Raw genomic sequence first — 21,139 nt, forward strand, 5'->3', positions numbered from 1 at the left:
CCTTGACCTTGACCTTTGACCTAGATTCACCAAAAACGACAAGTGTCTAAGTTGGACCATGGCCGACGTCTTAACCCAGTTTAGTCATGATGGCTGAAACGGTGTGGCTGTCACAGGATAAACAAACAAGCCGGTAGGCAGCCATGGGTCACCGAGCATCCGATGACCTTTGACCCCTGATCTGAGTTAATCTAGTACTAAGTACTTACGAAATTGCAATCGAATCGGTTAATCCGTGTATGAGCAAGGGGGCTTTGAATGGTCATTTTGCCCGAACAATGCACTCATTGACCTTTGACCCCTGACTTCGCCGAGATAGGTCAATATCTCCTGAAGCAAAGTTGTAGTACTGATTGTGTACTATGTACCTATGAACTTTCATTCATATCGGTTAACCCGTGTAGGAGCAAGGGGGCTTTGAATGGTCATTTTGACTGAAAAATGCACTCATTGACCTTTGACCCCTGACATAGCCGAGATAGGTCAATATGTCCTGAAGCAAAGTTGTAGCACTCATTATGTACTATGTACCTATGAACTTTCATTTGTATCGTTAACCCATGTATGAGCAAGGGTGCCTTGAATGGTAATTTCGCCCAAAAAATGCACTTATTGACCTTCGACCCCTGACCTACTCGAGATAGGTCATTATGGAAATGAGCAATGTTGTAGTACTCATTATGCTCTATAAGCATGTAAAGATTCATTTTATTCGGTTCAACCGTCTTGGAGCTAGTGTACTTTGAATTTTCAGCGGGAATGCTCAAAGGCTCTCGGACACCCAAGTTGAGAGGGTTGTCATTCGGAAACTATAAGATATAGAACAAAATGGATGTCAAATAGCGGATAGAAAATCACATTAAGATTATGCATACAAAACATCATCGAGTTCCATCTACTGATAACTACTCGGTATCAATTTGAATAAAAAGTACCGAAAATGCGGTTTGATATCGGAAATCCCCAAAGTTCGAGGGGGTGCTGTGGGTGAACAAAGATATAAATCGAAAATCCGGCTCGATTGTTTGTGCACAATGCATTCCAGATGATTAGTGTGAATTTTCATGACCATCTGACCATAACCCGAGGAGGAGTAGCATTTGGCGGGAAGGCACCTCCAGCTCTCGCATATTATCGATTTTTGCAATATTTGACCTTTGACCCCTGACCTAAGAAATATCGGTCAATATGTCCTGAGGCAAAGTTGTAGCACTCATTGCGTGCTATGAACCTGCAAAGTTTCATTTGGATCGATGCACTCACCTAGTCGCTAGGCGACCTTCAATTTTCGCCAATTTTAGGGCATACCCCATTTGTAGGGGGCGCTGCGGGTAAACTATTCCATATATCACAAAACCCGGAATATATTTGGTAGAGAATTACCTGTAGATGATGCATGCCAAATTTCATAAGCCTACGTGGGATAATGGCTTTGGGAATTGATTTCGCGTGAACGGTACCGATTTTGAAGGTTTTTCGGCTGTTGCTGGGGAACCAAAGCGTCCCGAGCAACCATCACAATTTCCAAAGCACGAGGTCATAAGATGTACCTATCACCCGAGTTTGGTCAAAATCGGCATACGTTTCCCACCAATTATGCTGATGACAAACGAACAAACATCCAAACAAACAGACAGAATTACTGACAATAAGGGTCACCTATTTTGGCGACCCAACAGACACACAGAATGACACACACAACCGACCAACATAATTGCCGAAATGCGAAGGATTCCAGTAATTAATAAACAGAAAGAGAGGGGTGAAAACATAACCTCCTTCACCTTCGGTGGCGAAGGTAAAAACTCATGTCAGAACTTAAGAGTTTGTAAATTAATCCGCTGGCACATCTGCAAAAACTTTGATATCCCATTTCCAGAGAATTAGTGTGAACATGAACCAAAAACAAACAATGAAAACATTGAAGTATCACTCATGTCCGAACTAATGATCCCATCGTGCGTGAACATTGAAAACAAAGTATTGCGACCAGATATCATACTTGGGTACAAAGAAGAGAAGAAGGCATTGCTGATTGAGGTGTTAATACCAGTGATTTTGGACTAAACGATACAGACATCAAGAAAATGACCAAACACCAAGACCTCAAGAATAAAGTGAAAAGATAATGGAAGGTGAGGAATGCCAAAGTTGTACCTGTGATCGTTGGAGCTACGGGAATGACGACAAAGAACTTCACAGAGATATTAAAAACCATCCCTGGGAAAATTATGACAAACGAACTACAGTTGGAAGCTGTCTAGGGCTCAGCGACGATCGTGAAGAGAGCAATCGGCACAAAACTTTGAGATCAGAAAACTTCACAGCTTGGTCCAGGACTCGTGACCCCTTACCGAAATAAAGGTAGATACTTTGAGTCTGCCTTGGGAGGACTCCATTCCACATTCTGAATCCCGCATATGTAGATACCAATCAACGACACACACACACACACACACACACACACACACACACACGCACACACACACACACACACACACACACACACACACACACACACACACACACACACACACACACACACACCGGGATGACAGTTTATAGCTGGGTCGGGATTTGAATCTAGACTGCACAGAGTTAACATGCATACCTTTCGGCTTTCCTGCCGTAATGTGGCGATTCATTACTTCTTAATTGAAAATATTTTTTCTCATTGTGATCAAATAATTTATTTTACCTTTCTCCCTCTGGTACAGAACCGCAGTATCACCATTGAGCATTGAGGAACACGCGCCAAGTCGCTTCACCAAGCAATCCATGAAACGGTTGAAGAAACTTTTAAAAGCGAAACATTCAATTTTTATTTGTATATATATATATATATATATATATATATATATATATATATATATATATATATATATATATATATATATATATATATATATATATATATATATATATATATATGCCGAAGTGACGGGTCATATAATGGAAGAACAAAAAGGGGAAATGTCATGGAAAATAAAATTTCACATTTTGAGCAAGCCAGCCACTGCCAGTTTCGCCACAGAACATGTGGCCAAAAATGCATGCAAGTGACCCCTGAACTTTGTTCAAGTTGACTGATATAGTATTCAGTGACAGTGCAAATATTGTAGACCACTCGCCAAGTGGCTTAAGCACTCCAACGAACCGGTTGATAAGAAACGGCTCGCTTGGCGCATGATTATCAATCACCGAACTGTCATATTAACCATACACCTCTCAGATACCAGAAATGTCAAATACAGTATGTCCAAATTGGACAAATGAACACTTTTTTATGAGTCAGAACTGCTTCTCAGTTCGATTCTGGAACTTAAATTTTGTAATTCAGCTTCGTTTAACAGATGCTCACGGTTACTGAATGTGCAAAAATGAAATAAAGCCAAGAACGCTGCTGTCTCCGGGCGTTTATTAGCATTGCAATGTATCCAGCTATTCGTATCTGTGATGAACATGCATTTTGATAATATGAGTGAGAAAAGTGAACAAAAAAAATACTTTATCGTTAAGAAATCGTTGCAGTTTTTTCCAAGTCAAGGCAAGGTTAAGCACTCCAAAAAACATGGCGGCTTCAGACCCCAGTGACGTGACCCAGACAGAAAATGCCTTAAGACACCGATGATCACCTGATAAAGGATACAATTCAATAAGGCCGTTAATGATATCTTCAAAAGGGATGTTTTAATTAACCCAAACACCCAATTTTCACTCTTGCACTTCCGTGGAATTTACTTAGTATGCTTGCAAAGTTTCAGGCTGCTAGATTTCATCGTTTTGGAGTTATGGAGGAGACCACCCCCCCCCCACCCACACATACACATGCGCACACATACACACACACACACACACACACACACACACACACACATTTATTAGTATAGATTAATTAGCAATTAAATAATTAAAAAGGAGATTGCGAATCACTTCACAAGGTAGGTTCTTAGAATAAGTGTCTGTTAAACTTATTCTAGTGTCTGGACTGAAGCCGTTCACTTTAAAAATGGTCATTGCTGTCATTGAAATGAAGTCCATGTTCTCCATTGCAAAGGTATGGTTGTTTGTGCAAGCCTCTAGTGCTTGGTATAAAAGTGGTTTTCATTTCAGACCATTGGTACCCAGGAATGGTTGTCAGTGAAGGCTTGTGGTATCCAGTAATGGTTGTGAGTGCAGGCTTGTGGTATCCAGTAATGGTTGTGAGTGCAGGCTTGTGGTATCCAGTAATCAAGGATTCACAATCCCACAGCAAAAGTATAATGTCAAAAGATATTGTGATGGTAATACATAAGAGAATTGTGGTGTCGTATTGTGGTATTGAAATGTGGTGTCATTCCTCATTGTTTGGTTGTTTTCTTGACATTTAATCCCTCTATGTTTTTACACTTAAAAAATTATTACATTTTTCTGCAATTTGTTAAAGTAATAAAATGCTTAATGTTTTATATATTTTGTTATTTTACATTGGATTAAATCCATCTATGTTACTAAATTGTTTAAATACTTGTTTCAGTATATTTGGGGGATGGGTTAGATATGTATCGCTTTCGGAATGGTTCTGTCCACTGTCCATTCCCCTCCCACCACGATCCAGGCTTGGTTTGGTTGAGCCCACATTTACCTTGCATTTCTTTTCGTAATAAAACAATGAATGTTTTATATATATATATATATATATATATATATATATATATATATATATATATATATATATATATATATATATATATTAGTTTTGGGGTGCGTGCAACAGGCCAGAGACAAAGTAACTTCCTCGCATTAAAATCACCATCATGACTTCAGCAGTTATTGTGGTAGGTCAGGTTATAGTTTAACATTGTTGAAGAAGAAGAAGAAGAAGAAGAAGAAGAAGAAGAAGAAGAAGAAGAAGAAGAAGAAGAAGAAGAAGAAGAAGAAGAAGAAGAAGAAGAAGAAGAAGAAGAAGAAGAAGAAGAAGAAGAAGAAGAAGAAGAAGAAGAAGAAGAAGAAGAAGAAGAAGAAGAAGAAGAAGAAGAAGAAGAAGAAGAAGAAGAAGAAGAAGAAGAAGAAGAAGAAGAAGAAGAAGAAGAAGAAGAAGAAGAAGAAGAAGAAGAAGAAGAAGAAGAAGAAGAAGAAGAAGAAGAAGAAGAAGAAGAAGAAGAAGAAGAAGAAGAAGAAGAAGAAGAAGAAGAAGAAGAAGAAGAAGAAGAAGAAGAAGAAGAAGAAGAAGAAGAAGAAGAAATTGGCGTTTCAGCGATCTCTCCATGGGGCACTTTAACGATGTATTCTGGCATCTTTTTAAGTCTTTGTAGTTCACAAAATGCTCGAGAATAAAAGTTATGGCTTTTAAATGCTTATGACTTCACTCTGTAGTAGTTTATAAGCATATCATTGTTAACACATTTGAATGGGCAGCCATTTTTTTTCACATATCATCCCTCTATATGGAGTACTACCATACTCCAACATACTACTGTACTCCATGATGATCGGGGAATTTGACAGCACAGCTCACCTTTTGAAATGGGTCTTGCCAAAACTACAATATACTCCATTGTGAAATTTTACATGCTTATTGGGTATATGATGAACTTATAAGGGGATTAGTTTCCTGACCTTGAGCTTTTCTGCCTGTGTGGGGTCACATGCCAAAGCTGACCTTGACCTATAACCTTTTTATCTTCAAATATAAAATATTCCTTTTGAATAGAAGTTTCATTTGTTATCAAAGTCGTTCCCTATGACAATTAGAACATGCAATGCAGACTTCTGAAGTTGTCACGGTCACTCTAAGGTTCAGTGACATCAATCATAGTAACCATTTGGCCCTGAAAGCTACAATTTGGGGAATGGAACCCTCTCATGGGAGGGAACAAAACTGACACATTTCAAGAAATTTTTTACATTTTGATGTTAGATCTCATGTTGAAGTGTGATGATTTGCAATACGGAATGACCTACAGGTGGATCCGATTGTCAATGCAGGCCAGAGTTACCCAGTGTAAAAGTAGTTCCCAGTTTGATCCTGCTATCCCAGATGTCTTTCCTCACCGAGTCCTTCAGTGGTCCTCCGCTCCCCCCAAGAACTGCCTGGTGATTCAGATGCACTGTTTTCCATTCGTTGTGCTGGCAAAGTCTGGAATTTTGCTTCAATTGGGCTGGGCTCAAGCTTTTGGGAGGAATGTTGAGAAAATAAAAGTGGGAAGGGAGAAAGAACGTCGTTAGCTTTTGATGGCCAGGACTGAGTTATATGTGATACAAGGTGATGTGAGCGAGCCATGCTTCAGTGCCCCTTCCTTTGTGAGAACTGCTCACAGCCTTCCTCAATTATTTGAGGTGCTGGCAGTAAGAATGTATGTGTTCTATGAATTTCTTCGATCATGCATTTAATGTTTGCATCATCATACAAAATCACATCTTTTGTACACAGCAGTCGGGCTAGTGACTGAGTTGTGGGATCTACTTGGACAGCATAAAAATACAATGAGAGCTACAAGTCAAAGCAATTACAATGGAATAATACAATACATCAAGGGGCATGTGGGCAGTTAATTAATGGTGGATGAAAAGAATTTGATGCTCTACCTGCAGCATGGTGTGGGGTCTGGGTTTCCAAACTTCGTACTGATGGGAGGGAGAGTGGGTGTGGAGTGGGGTGTGGGGGGAGGGTGGGAGTCAATAAAGATAAGGGAGTGGGAAGAATATGGGGTGTTCAGTGAAGGGGAGACAAAGTGAAGGTGATAGTGAGTCAGGGAATAATTCTGTTCCACACAAACCAATGTTACCAGTTAACACACACACACACGCACGCACGCACGCACGCACGCACGCACGCACGCACGCACGCACACACACACACACACACACACACACACACACACACACACACACACACACACACACACACACACACACACACACACACACTACTTAATGTCCAGTATGATCCAATATGCTGTTATGTAACTGTTGCAAAAGCAATTTTTCCAGAAACGGATAAAAGCTATTTTTGCATCAATTGAAGGGCCGAAAACGTTAATGCAAAAGTCACATGAGTAAAGTAACACGTTTGAACATTCCACACTGGCTGTACAAGCTCAAACATTTTAACACTACGTCTGAACAATAACATCAATATGTCCTGCATTGAGGACAGACTAGCTGTTGACAATGATTCAGAACAAAGGTGATGTTTCTTTATGCCATAATCTTGTTTTGATGTACAAACTTCTCAAAATCCGGGTTTAACTCGTTTTGGTTTTGAAAACTGAAGAAATTTTGGAAAAAAAAGAGAAGAAAACAAAATCAGAAGGGCCATTTTTTTAAATTGAACTACAGGGTGACCACAAAAAGTGGGCCCCGTGGAAAGTTTAATAATCTTCACAGTTTTCATCCAATCTCTTCCATTTTTCAGGAGGTCTGAACTGAGTTAAGGGAGAGTGTATCTGCCAAGTTTCTTGAACCTGTACCATTTACATGCCATGTTGTGGGCACCTGAAGAAAAGTCATTTGTCGAAAAACTGAGCATTTAATCGTGCTGCCGTTTACCCTCCTTGCTTGATGTTCGGTATTTAAAAAGGATGGAGCATGGCCAAACAACCATATGTTGGCAACTACTGTCCAGACAAGATGGGTCTAATGGCCTCCTGCATTGAACTTCCTTGTAAGGGAACTCATTTAATTATATATTTATAATGTGCTGTACAAAACAAATGGTCAGTGTTGCAAAAGGTTGGCATAGATGTGTGCCTTTAAGCGTTACCATAACAGACAATTACTTGTGACAGGCATGTCAAGCGTCTCAGCAATCGAGAAATATCGAAATCGCCAAAAAGATGTCTGAATGCATTGCTATCAAATCTAAAAGATTTGTGCAGCATTTGAGAGGCAATCACATGTCACTGATCAAATCTTGCCTTGGGATGTCATGCTGGGTCTACTCAGCCATAAACAATTGTGCAAGGAAAGAAAGGAATCCAAAAAGAAGACGGCAGAATGTTCCATGTGATTCTCACCTCCTTGTCGTTTCTACGCACGTCCTCCATGCTGTTTGCCTTTCGGTAACTGTGGGCTCTGTGGAAAAACAAACGCGATGGAACTGAAACGTTTTTTCGTAAATACAGGGTGGGGAATTTATATGTGACGGTTTATTATCCATATAATTTTTTTGTTTCTAAACCAAATAAAATAAAATTTCTATATAATACAACATAGGAACATGCTTCAAGTTTTTAAATCAATTTTGATTCTTTGTTTCTTAAAAATTACATCAGACAAATGGGCCCCTTTCGAATTCGTGCATTCACGATGGCGGATCATCAAATTACTGTTCATTATCGCAAGCAATGTCTCTTGATCAATAGAGCGGACGGTTGCAGTGATGTTTGCCTTCAATTCATCGATCGATGTTGGATGTTCCTTTTAAACTTTGCCCTTCAGAAATCCCCAAAGGAAGAAATCTGGTGGAGTTAAATCTGCCAAATCAAAATGTGCCTCATCTGTCATGATGACCTTGTTTTTGAAATTGGCATGCTCATTGCATTTTTAAAAAAATTAATATTTTATAAAAATTAAAAGCATGCTCATTGCATTTAAAGTGCTCCATCATTAAAAGACTTTCAAGTATTATCTGTAAAACAAAGAGAACAATAATTAGTTATGCCAAGACTGCTGCCGGCGAGAAAGATTAAAAATGTGTCAGATATAAATGCCCGACCCTGTGTAAGAAATAGACAAATTAAAAAATAATATAATAATTATAGGAATGAGAAGAATACAGGAAAAGACAAAGAAAATGAGTTTGGATGAGTTGAGCATTTTAGACTATAGAGAGAAGTTTGTGGTCAAGTTAAGTTATGGTACATATACCCATTAATGGGTTAAATTGGAATCTGTTTCATGAGATGAAAGAAATACAAAGAAAATATTCTTTGAAGTAATAAATATTGGACAAAAAAAATATAGTTCAATAAGAATGTTTTCGTGCTTTTGGGAGCCCTGGTATATGGATACTAAAATAATAGTTTGTACTCAATCATAATGATGTATAATTGATTTGCTGTTACGGAATAGTTGGTTTGATGAGTTTCCCCCGTCATGCAGGAAAATGGAAATAACCATTGGAATGTATATGGAAATGTATGGCATCAATGGCCATGCGTTTCTCTAGGCATGTTATTACGAGCTGTTCGGGGTAGATTTTATGAGCGTGATCTGAATGATCGATTTCCTTTTATTTCATGACCTGCACCACCCAAGGTGGACTGAGGTTGTGTTTTCACCCCTATTTGTCTGCTGTATGTTTGTCTGTTTGTCTATAGGATATCTCAAAAGGTTATGGATGAATTATCACAAAAATAGGTGGATAAATTGGATGCGTGACAAGGACGAATTGATTCGACTTTGGTGAAGATCCGGATCTGGGTCCGGATGCTATAATTTATGAAGTTATACTTCACCATTGAGAGATGGAGCCAAAAACGATATATGAGACGATGTCTCAAAAGGTTGTGGACTTGTTTTGACAAAACTTGGTGGATGAGTTAGATAAGTGACAATAACATGTTGATCAGATTTTGGTTAGGTCCAGATGCAGATCTAGGAAATCAGTGGGATAATCAATGTGTGAAGGTAAACTGTTCAGCCTGGCAGAGGTATGTGCTCTAACGAGTGCTGTTCTATTTTAACACGCATCACGTGGCTGCTGTTTTGTATCATTGCTGGGAGTGGTGCGGCTCTGCCACTGATGCAGATGCAGGAGATAACGAGCGTGTTTGATACTCTCGTTAAATCGTGAAGCACTTAATCCCCCGTGGGGTGTTTCTTGCCAAACTGCCTTCAGCACGGTTATTTGTGGGGTAAATTTCGAGTGTTTTTGGTCTCTATGCCAGCTGCGATTGTGAGTGCTGCCCAGCGGTTGAGGTGGGGCCGTCAATGCAACAATATTGTTTGTGATCTGCTAAAGTACATGTGAATGCAGTTCAATGGTTGTTTTTGTAAAATAAAAAAAATCCCACTTCTGGCACCAATTTAACTACAAGGTTAAAGTGTGAAAATAACAAATTTTGTAGAATAACAGTTATGTAATTCAGCTTAAATGATTATTTACTTTTAAATCTGTTTACAAACAATCCTAATTTATTCCACCAGTTTTCCTAAGGAATCCATTAATTGTTCCAGATGTTCAAGCACAAAGAGACTTCCTTATAAAGATTCACTTGCATAAACCCCAAACCGAGCTCATCTCTTTTTTTTCTTGTGTATGACGAATTTCAGCTCACAGATCTAAGTCTAAGTTGGACAGCCAAGTCACAGCACTGTCTGTTGTTAGGTGGATTGCCCTAAATCCTTCATCAAATTTCCATCAATGATGAATAATCTGATCTCGGTGACCACAGTCACTTGCTGGGCTGTCTGAAATTCCATTTGTGGAGGTGGTGTGATGTCCTTGCATGGAGAGTAAGGATCCCGTTGAGCACAGACCACTGTTTCTGAGGGAATTGAAAACCTGGCGGCAACTCTATCGGATCACCCACCAGTTCTTTGTTTGCAATGTCGTTGTCTGTCCAGAGATTGCGGCACTTTGTCCTTTGTGTTTGAACCCGCATCACTCAAAACATTTACAGAGCCCAGAAAGGTTTGCATGACTTGAGTCACATATTTGGTAGATTCTGCAGGTCTTCATGGGTTGGAAGCTCTGGGTTGGCTTTGATGCGATCAAACTCTCTCAGCATTCTTGCCTTCCGACGCACATCAAGGCTGGGATGTTAAACAGGACTGGGAGCCACTACACGAGTGTTGATTTCAGTGTACCACTGATTATCCAAATCTGTGTTTTCAGGACAGTGTCCAAGTGTTGTGTGTGGCTACTTTCTGCCCAACCAGGAGAACAATATCCTGCTGCAGAGTACACAAGTGCAACAGTGTGACCACTCCTCATTTTCATAAATGCCAAGGTGAGCCAATGAAAAAAGCCAAGAATTCACAACGTTTCGGAAAAGCGATGATAATAGAAAACCTATATGCCAAGAAAACCGATAGAAAACCAAATCACCAAGGTGAACAACGAATAGCCAAGATCTTGTGAAAAAAGCCAAGGAGTGGTCACACTGAAGAGCAAGGCTGGAGGTGCAAAGAGTGCGTGCACTTGATCCCCAGCTGGTGCTTGCTAGTTTTCTGATGATGTTTACCCTGGTGTTGATCTTTTCTGTGACCTGTTTTCGGTGTTCGTGGAATGTGAGGCTGCGATCACGGGTGGCTCCAAGTTATTTGGGGAACAGTTGGTTCTTGACTGGTTTGTGACAACAGGAAACCTGGAGTTTACTGTTAGCCAGTCAGTTGCTGAGATGGAAAGTGGTAATTGTCATCTTCGATGGGTTTGGGTGGAGGCATTGGTGGATGAATTATTGCTCCATTACCTTGAAGTCCTGCGACAGGGTACTGCTGAGATCTTCAAGGTTGATTGCTTTGGTAGCAAGGGCAAGATCATCTGTGTAGGCCAACTTTATGGAGGTGGTACAAGGCTTGTCAATCACATATACAATATATTGAAGATTGTTGGAGATAAAACAGACCCTTAGGGAATACCATCATTCAGAGTCCTTATGGAGCTTGTTTGCTCCATGAGTGAAACCCTATATGTTTGATTGCTAAGCATCAAAGAAAAGACATGCTTTGTTGTGATTTGGCACTGGAAAAGTCTGGCAGCCTTCAGCGAAGACCATGTCGCCACACCGTATCATACGCTGACGAAAGGTCAATTAGTACAACACCCGTCTTCAATGTGCGTTGGAAGCTCGTCTCAATGTGGGTGGTAAGTGCAAGTACTTGATCAACACAGCTCGGATCAGGCAGAACCTGAAATCACTTGGAACGTATTCGATTTAAATCCATTTCTTACCGGATTTTCCAAGGGGAAGGGATATCTTGCTGTGGATCCAAGTTACTCTTCTCCAAATGAGGTTCCGATACATCAGCCGGATCCTGTCAAAACACAATGGGGGAAAGGGAATGGATTAATTAGCATCTCAACACTTGGAGAATGTGTGCTGTGTGTGAAAATGACTTTTACTTCATAATGTGTGATCACTTGTTTCATGAACCTACTTGATGGTACATCATGGGTTTTAAGAAACCTCATACCTCATCACTGTTTTTGGTCATCCACGGTGTGGTGGTTGTTACTGTGACCTCATGGCATCCCACTTTCACTGAGCCCATCGCATGACCTCGCAGCAATCCTGCATTCAGCAAGAGAATCGGGAGTAAATTGTTCTCCAATTTTTCAAACTTAAAACAAGTAAGCTTGGATTTTGAGGAGGCGTTACACTCATCTCTGATGTAAGCTGACAGCCCGAGCTACCTGTATCTTGTTGAAGGCTGTCTGTATCCCTGCCAGACTCACCCTGCAGTCGCAGTTTGCGGCCTTCTGACCTGGTGTCCTAAACAAGGAAAAAATGGACTGAAGCTTTGATATTGTGCCGAGAAGAAAATAGAACGAATGATTGAACCCGAATGAAGATAATTTGCACTACTATGAGCAAAAAAATATGAAAATATAATATTGAGGCCTTTATAATGTTAACGTCTTTCTGTGTTGATGTGAATGTGCGTGGCAGGCACATGTTCAAAATCCATGCAGCAGTATCTCGTGTGAAATGTTGCTCTTGGTTAAACAAATATGAAGTAGTTTGTATTTGATACATTAAGACATTATCGAGAGGTGGCGAGCTTGTAACTCTGCTGATGATGGCCACCTCCAGAAACACATTTGTGGATAGTGGTCCCCCTGGGTTAGCTGGTCCTCCTATCAGTTTATAACACTGCAGACATATCCGATCGTGACAATCTGTCGGCACGAGAAGTGTGGTTGAAAGACCAGAAGATCTTGGAAGAAGGAATGGAAGTCAAAATAGATTTTGGTGAGTCACCTTTTCATGGGACTAAGTTGATTAAATACAATAAAAGTCCACATTATCTCATTTGACAGCATTCTATGATGGTTAAATTTACTTCAGACCAAAGTGTCGTGCACATGTCGTTCAAGCAAGGAGTGGTGCATCGTTGAGCATGGCCTCTTTCCAATAGGAGTTCAAACCATCTCCGTCACATGCAATCATGCAAGTATCAGCCATGGTAGGAGGGCTTGGAGATGAGCACTGTTGCCTTTCAGCCGTGTAGCCTTGGCTTGAATGTTGGCCCAGCTACAAACTGTGATCATGGTGTCTCACAGGCATCAAGGAGTGTGCCATCCCTCAGATGGAAGTTAAATTGGGAATCCTGTCTACCAGCATTAGTTGGTGGACATTAAAGATCCCACGGTGTCCTTTGCGAAGAGTAGGCGAGTTACCGTTGATACCCTGGCCAAATTCTAAATTCCTCTTCCAACCTACAGGAGGCACTGCGTCAGCGGCGCAGCCGTACTCCCAGCAATGATTCATCGTGCAATCACAACCTGCATATATAATGAAATGAATCATGATATATTTTGAAAAGGTTGCCCTTTATGCTGTGACCATGGCTACCTATAGACTCTTCAAATATACTAATAGCTTTTCAATATTAATTATTAGAGGAGTTGAAGTTGAAAAGTGAAAAGGATGTAGATGTTACATGTTCATTAATATATTCCAATAATGACATAGATGACCAAAATCAAATGGCAAATATATGGGATGTAGATACAGCGGCCAAATGTAATCTCTCCATTACTTGTCCATCTTGATTAATTTGTTACAGCTGCGAACAAGAGCAACATTAAGAGCAATTGTTCTTGTGACCCTTTGACGCCAAAGCGCCACCTAAGTAATGGTGGATCGCGATACCTGCTCGATACATGAAGATCATCAAAACGTGAAAATTAAAATAAAATAAATATAACCTTGTTGTTATGTAAAGGATGTAGGTCACCTCGGTGTAAAGTGTGTACATAGTAAAGTCCTGAGTCAGAAGATCGGAGTTCTAGGCTCGAGGTCGTTTGAGCCAGATTGTTTCCATCTTCATATTGTCATGTGGTAAAAAGGGTAAAAGTTATTTTTATTGTATTGTAAATAAGTTTCGAAATAACTTTGCCTTTTCTATTGCTTTCACTATGCGGTTCAGCCATTTTAGTGGAATGTTGGTGCACATGCTTGTCTTTTTATTCTGCTTTGTCAACTGTAGGGACCCATTTTGTTTGAGTGCTTTGTTAGTACCCCGTGCGCATAGCGCAAGGCAAGGTTCACTTGGCTCACTCTGTCTGTCCGTCTGTTTATGATCGAAGAACTTCATTTCAATTGAATTTTATATTTTGAACACTGTAGAACATGAATCGGAACATCAACCTGCAGTTTAGCGGAACTTTGGCAAATTATATGGTGTCTTGTCCCATGCATGCATGCACATAGAGGAGTAAGGTAATAGCCTCAGTCTGTCTGCTTGTCTGGCAGTCAAACAAAATTGAAAATCATTCCAAACAGGCAGCTTACTTGTTTAGGGCCCTGTCACACCTTGACGTTTTAGCCAGCGTAAGGCAACATATCAAAGTGATTGTAAAACGCTGGCGTATGCTGAACTATTGATGTTTTTTTAAGTTTTGGGCATATTCATAACGAGTTGGACATATGCATAACGTATTAGTAATGTACACAGAACGTTTCGATAACTTATACCAACGAATGCTTAGCATGTTGTCGGCGTTCACAACCTATGCCCAACTATAGTCTAACTTATGAATAGCGCGGCAGTGTATCGCCGACGATCACGTGGCGTAGCCTATTAATAGGCTGCCACTCAACGATTCAAATCATAACCGCACTAGACATCGAAGTGTCAACATCACAGTCATGCCAAAGAAAAAATACCCCCCAAAAAAACTATGGAGTCTGAAACACTGACTGCTTCCTCCTGTGAAACCCATTTTTATATACCAATTCCCCTAAACGCTGCCAATACGTCATTATACGGTAGCTGTAAGTTAGAAACACGTTCAGTAAGTTCTGTGGTCGTCCGGAAGATGTCAAATACGTCTACATACGTCAATGTGCGTTGGAGATACGTTACACATAGGTTCAAAGCACGTTACTCATAGGTTAGAAACAAGTTTCGGGTACGCTAAGCATTATCTCGGCGTGTTTCAACTTATGAGTAACTTACAAGTAACGTGTGTCGACGTGTGTCAACAATCGCATAACGTGCCTACAACTTATGGCCAGTGTATGCGGAACGTGCGAGTCATACGCTGGCATAGGTCGAAAAATTTTGAGCATGCTTAAAATTTGTCGAAGAGCTCGGCGTACTACGACGTATGCCAGCATGCTTCAGCGTGTTCTTAACGTAAACAAAACTTACCCATAACGTATTCGACGTGTGCCAGCGTATTCACCAAATTTTTCATATGTCGGCATACGCTGGCTAAAACGTCAAGGTGTGACAGGCTCTTTAGAGACGTCATAAAGGACACAAACAACATGCATGAATAAGTAATTTAACATGTTAAATAAGGTGGTGTAAAAGATGGTGCATCAAATGTGGTAAACTTCCAATTCAATGGTTTGTTTGTCTGTTTTCTACAGCCTTTATAAACTTTAATTTTATTTCAATTGAATCATTTATTTGAACACTGTAGAACACAAATGGCCTTGTTTGCACAAAGCACAAATTTGCCATGCTGCCGAAGGTGGAGGAACGAGGTTCAGATAAAATGACAGTGCCGAGCAATTCAACGACGGAGCTAACTTCGGCCAAAAAAAAAAATCTGTCTGTTTAGTGCATAATTGTCTCAAAGATCATTCAGACATCATCAGTTTCTCCGAGAAGAGTTGGCACAAGGTTTGTGATTGTGCAAACGCATTGACAAACCTCGATGGTGATAAAAAAAATGGAGATGTTAACCCTTTATATGTCCTTTTTCTCAATACTGTGTGAGGGTACAGTGTTCTACAAACTCTCTAGTTCAATGATGTAATAATCATATGCATGCACTAAAAGCATGCCTGATGTTTGGCTTAGTGGTTAAAATGCCTGGCTTGAGAACTTGGGGTCTTGAGTTCTTGAGTTCAGGCCCTTGTTGTGCTGTTGAAATAACACCAGGTGGGTTGACTTAGCCTGTCACCTTTCTGAGGTCAGCAAAATGAGTACTAGCTTACTGGGGTAATAAGCCATTCAAGTATCCCATGTTACCTGTCCAGAACTGTACTCCTTAGCCAAGTGGAACTGCCTTAGCAGCCCTATGTGCCTCACAGTGTGTAAGTAATGGTTATTATTGGGTCGCCGAAATAGTTGGGTCGCCGAAACAGGTGACCCTTATTGTCAGTAATTCTGTCTGTTTGTTTGGATGTTTGTTCATTTGACATCAGCATAATTGGTAGTAAACGTGGGCGGATTTTGACCAAACTCGGGTGGTAGGTACATCTTCTGACCTAGTGCTTTGGAAATTGTGATGGTTGCTAGGGACGCTTTGGATCCCTAACAACAACCGAAAAACCTTCAAAATCGGTACCGTTCACGCAAAATCAATTCCGATAGCCATTATCCCATGTAGGATTATGAAATTTGGCACAAATGATCTACAGGTGCTCTATCAAATATATTCCGGTTGTTGTGATATATGGAATACTTTACCCGCAGTGCCCCCTACAATTAGGGCATGCGCGAAAATTGGCGAAAATTGAAGGCCCCCTAGCGACCAGGTGAGTGCATCGATACGAATGAAACTTTGCAGGTTCATGGAACTCAATGAGTACTACAACTTTGCCTCAGGACATATTGACTGATTACGCTTAGGTCAGGGGTCAAAGGTCAACTCGTACAAAAATCGATAATATGCGAGAGCTGGAGATGCCTTCGTGCCAAATGCTACTCCTCCTTGGGTTATGGTCGGATGGTCATGAAAATTCACACTAATCGTCTGGAATACATTGTGAACAAACAATCGAGCCGGATTTTCGATTTAGATCTTTGTTCACCCACAGCACCCCCTCGAACTTTGGGGATTTCCGATTTCAAACTGCATTTTCGGTACTTTTCATTCAAATGGATACCGAATAGTTATCAGTAGATGGAACTGGATGAGATTTGATATGCATAATCTTAAGGTGATTCGCTATCCACTATATGACATCCATTTTGCTCTATATCTTATAGTTTCCATGGTCGGCGACACATCGCCACCTTCCAGCTTGTTGTTATTATTATCCCTTAAGCCAACCCTTGTTTTAGCTAAGAAACTCCACAAACTTAAGGATTTGTGGTTAAGTTAACATGTTGTCAGTGAGCACCAAATGTACATTCATTTACAATGTGTTAACTTGGAATGACTTGGATGAAGAAAATCGATTGATTGATGATTACTAAACAGTGATGTATGATATGTATGATATATTTCGCCATGTTACAGATGTCGGTACTCTCAATGTTGTTGATATCTGTGTATCTTAATAACCGGCATATTACTTGTAACTTGTAAATAATACAACACCCCAGGGGGGTAAGAATGAGATATTTTTTTTTACAAAAAGGTGTTTTGGAATCGAATAAGTTCACGGTGCACCACTAATCGGTTATAATCTGTTGTTCCTTAATTTCATCGATTATATTTTATGAATCATTTCCATTGATGCTCAGTGAATTCAATATTGGTTATTGTTAATTGATTGTCAGTAGTTTTAATGTAATAGGAGATTATGAGAGATTATTCCCCTTGACTTTCAATATTACTTGATTGAAAAGTGGTTATGCTGTTAAACGTGGTTACATAATTAAACAAAGTTACACTGTTGGTGTTGTTTCGTATGCAGCCTGTGCCTGCTGGTTGCATCATATCTGGAAGTGCGTCTGTGCCGCTGATGCAGTGCCCTGTTACAAGTAAGCTGGTACTCCTTTTGCTGACCACAGAAGGATGACAGGCTGAGTCAACCCACCTGGTGTTATTTAACAGGTAGACCGGGGATCGAACTCAAGACCATAAGATCTCAAGCCAGCCACCTGAACCGTTAAGTTAACACCAGACTGTTGTAGTGTAAAATGGGTGTACACTGTAAGTGTGACTGTGTTTCAGTTCATCCTGGCATCCCAAAACTGGCTACATTGTACATATCATAGAGGCACTGTTTTCCCTGTCCCCTGTGTAAAATGTCTTTATATTAATTTTGATAATTCCCTTCCCACACAAAACGAAATTGTGGGGTTAGTGTTCACTTGACCAGCCAGGCCTTGTCCATCTTGTTTTTACAATGAACCAGTGCTTATAGACAGGTTTATTTTCCCCACTTCTATGATGTCTATTGTGTATTTCATCACCTAAGGAGGTTGTGTTTTCACCCCTATCTGTTGGGTAGTCGATCTAGTCAAAAAAAAAAAATTGAGATTTTTTTTTTCTACCCTTATTATCAGTATTTCCGTCAATATGTTTGTTGGGGAGTCGATGTAGTCGAAAAAAATTTTTTTTTCAAAAAAGTTTTTTTGAAATTTGTTCTACCCTTATTATCACTTTTTCCGTCGATATGTTTGTCTGTCTGTCTGTCTGTCTGTCTGTCCCTCTGTTCGGTCCAGTGCTCCGTTAATACAATGGCGATTTCGATGAAACTTGGTTGGTAGGTTCATACCATGACCTAGTTGTGTGCAAATGAGAACCGTTGCTATGGACACCACCGTTGCCTAGCAATGGGACTTTGAAATTTTTGAAAAATCATTAAAAAAATTCATTTTTTCGAAAATCAAAAATCGGGCCACGAGCGACTGTGGGCAGTACATTCAGCCATATTGTCAAAAATTTCCAGCCAGATCCTATGAAAACTGTTGGAGAAGATTGACTCTGAATGAACCCTGGTCGAAAACAATAAAAAAAACGAACTTCGTTATATCTCAGAGACTATGAGTCAGATATACATGAAACTGGTATGGTAGGTTCATGGTATGTCCAAGCTATGTGTGAGAAAGAACCGTTGCAATGGACCCCTCCGTTGCCGAGCAACGGCCGACTACCCATGTCCGCCTACCAGCTTGCTTGTCCGTCTGTTTGTGAGCAGGATATCTCAAAAAGTTGTGGATGAATTCGGACGACACTTGGTGGAGAGGTTGGGTGTGTAACAAGGAAGAATTGATTCCATTTTGGTGAAGATCCATATTCGGATCTGGATAGGAATTTTTATTATTTTTAGGTGATTCTTCATCATTGAGAAGTAGGGCCAAAAATGATATATAGTGTCACGGGTCTGGCGGTTCAGGTTAATCCTCCCCACCCCAAATGTGGTGGATGGGTGGTTAACACCGGCCAGCCCGGATAGCCGAGTGGTTTTCCTTCGGAGGCGGACCCGTTGATCCTCAGAGATTACACTGCGTGTGGGAGGGGCAGAGTGCAGCACTGGCAGAGCGACGGAGGCACATGGGAGCACAGCACAAAGGGGTTTATACGCGAACCCCACGACAGATACACGGACACCGCAATTAAAAATAATCACGGGATTTAATGAAAATAGAAATATTTACAAGAGTAGTTATTAAAATGTAATAATAATACTCATGAGATAAATTAAACCTAAAGTCGAGGCACCTCTCAACACAGATGAAATACAGACAATGGGAAACGAAAGAAAAGAAAACCCTCCCTTTATTCTGGCACTTAGCTTGGTCCAGAGATGGTCTCTGTGGAACTATGGAATCGAGGTGCTTCGTCCTGCACGTGTAGACACAGCCAAAATGGTGCCAAGCCACTCTCTCACAGTGGTAAAAACGTACATCAGGCAATTTGTGAGCAGTATTCAACACCAAGGCTCAGCGACCACCGTGCAGCTTCTTTGTTGATCACGCTTGCTGAGACGCGGCACTCTGCAGAATGGCATCATCCCCTTCAGCCATATCCACGAGGCTTCGAGGTCGGTCTCTCACGATCCGACCAAGATCTAATGGCCAGCATCTTGCTCCACCACACGAGCCAATTCGTCTCAGTACGAACACGAGAATCATGCCTTCTTCTTCATGCATCAAAGGAAAGCCATTATGTCGTGCCGAGAGGAGAGTAAAGCGAGATCCTCCATCCTAGCCACATTCCTTTCATGACTATGTGTGTCCCTCACACTGAACTCATTCATTTTCTCCGATCTCTCCTTGACGTCACAGTGAACAACTGTCCACCTCCAGGGCATGGCTTGTTCACACGAAAACCCGGAAAGGTGGGACCTCTGTCTGCTCGGCAGGTTTTGCTGGCTTGTTGTTAGCGTTGTGTTTGTTATAAAAAACACACTTCTTCCTGGTTAGTTTGTAAATGCAAAAACGTAGGAATAGGTCACTGGGAGCAATCACATACTGGGGGAAATAGGTCTTAATCCCCATCTAATTAACATCGCACCACCCCCCCCCCCCCATGTGGTGACACGTAACACTTAAGTTCACAGTTTCCCGACTTTATTTTCATTGAGATGTCTCCTACATGTCCACAGACCAAACAACTCCATTCAATCCTAACTTTCCTTTGAAATTCCTCCATCTACCTCCATAACCGTAACAATAGCATATCTCAAAAAGCTGTGGATGGATTATAACAAGACTTGGTGGATGAATTGGTAAGGTAACAAGAACAAGTGGATTCGATTTTAGTTCAGGTCCAGATCCAGATGCAGCCTATCAGTGGAACCATCCAGACCCAGTCTATTTACAAAACGTAAAATGTTCAGTCTAGCGGAGGTAGGTGCTCCACCGAATTCCATTCGAGTTATGATTTATAATTACTGGCAGGCACCATTCCCGGGAATATGATCGATATTTTTTGGCAAATTGATATTCACGATACTCGTCACACTCTGGAATCTCTGCTTTGTTGTGTTCTCTTGTAATGTGAAAATACTGTAATTAAAACATATTTGGCGTCCAGGAGTATTTTTTTTTAACGCGAATAGCTGTCAGTGCACACCACGAGCATAATCACCAGTTTTCAATGAAATGAAAGACCAAGAAGGAACCCAAAGAAGTAAAGAGGAAAGAGGAAATCATCAGGAGGAACCAGGATAGGATTCAGGTTTCAGCCACTACTCCAGAACCCTCAAATCCATCCAGGCACAGCCAAGTGATCCTTACAGAAAATATTCTACAAGAATTCACTTCTCCTTCGAGAGATAGATAACGAAAGAGAGGAAAAAGCAAGAATTAGAATGAATGAAGAGAATTGTGAAAAAAAAAGATTTGA

At 40.6% G+C, this 21,139-nt stretch overlaps 1 protein-coding gene across 8 annotated transcripts in view; it reads right to left on the minus strand.

Moving 5' to 3' along the window:
- The window catches only part of LOC147025940 (liprin-beta-1-like), a 129,920-nt gene that overhangs the window by 58,704 nt on the left and 50,077 nt on the right, over nucleotides 1-21,139 (minus strand). For all 8 annotated transcript variants that reach the window (XM_085880863.1, XM_085880864.1, XM_085880858.1 and 5 more), the window contains 6 exons: nucleotides 12,344-12,422; nucleotides 12,124-12,221; nucleotides 11,882-11,964; nucleotides 7,998-8,055; nucleotides 6,568-6,606; nucleotides 6,034-6,151 (listed from right to left, as the gene is read on the minus strand). In XM_085880863.1, the coding sequence (XP_085736989.1) occupies nucleotides 6,034-6,151; nucleotides 6,568-6,606; nucleotides 7,998-8,055; nucleotides 11,882-11,964; nucleotides 12,124-12,221; nucleotides 12,344-12,422 (475 nt within the window). The remainder of the gene's footprint in view (nucleotides 1-6,033; nucleotides 6,152-6,567; nucleotides 6,607-7,997; nucleotides 8,056-11,881; nucleotides 11,965-12,123; nucleotides 12,222-12,343; nucleotides 12,423-21,139) is intronic.

The sequence above is a fragment of the Eptatretus burgeri genome, chromosome 5 (assembly GCF_056783735.1).
Source record: "Eptatretus burgeri isolate ZD-2024b chromosome 5, Ebu_testis_v1, whole genome shotgun sequence".
NCBI lineage: Eukaryota > Metazoa > Chordata > Myxini > Myxiniformes > Myxinidae > Eptatretus > Eptatretus burgeri.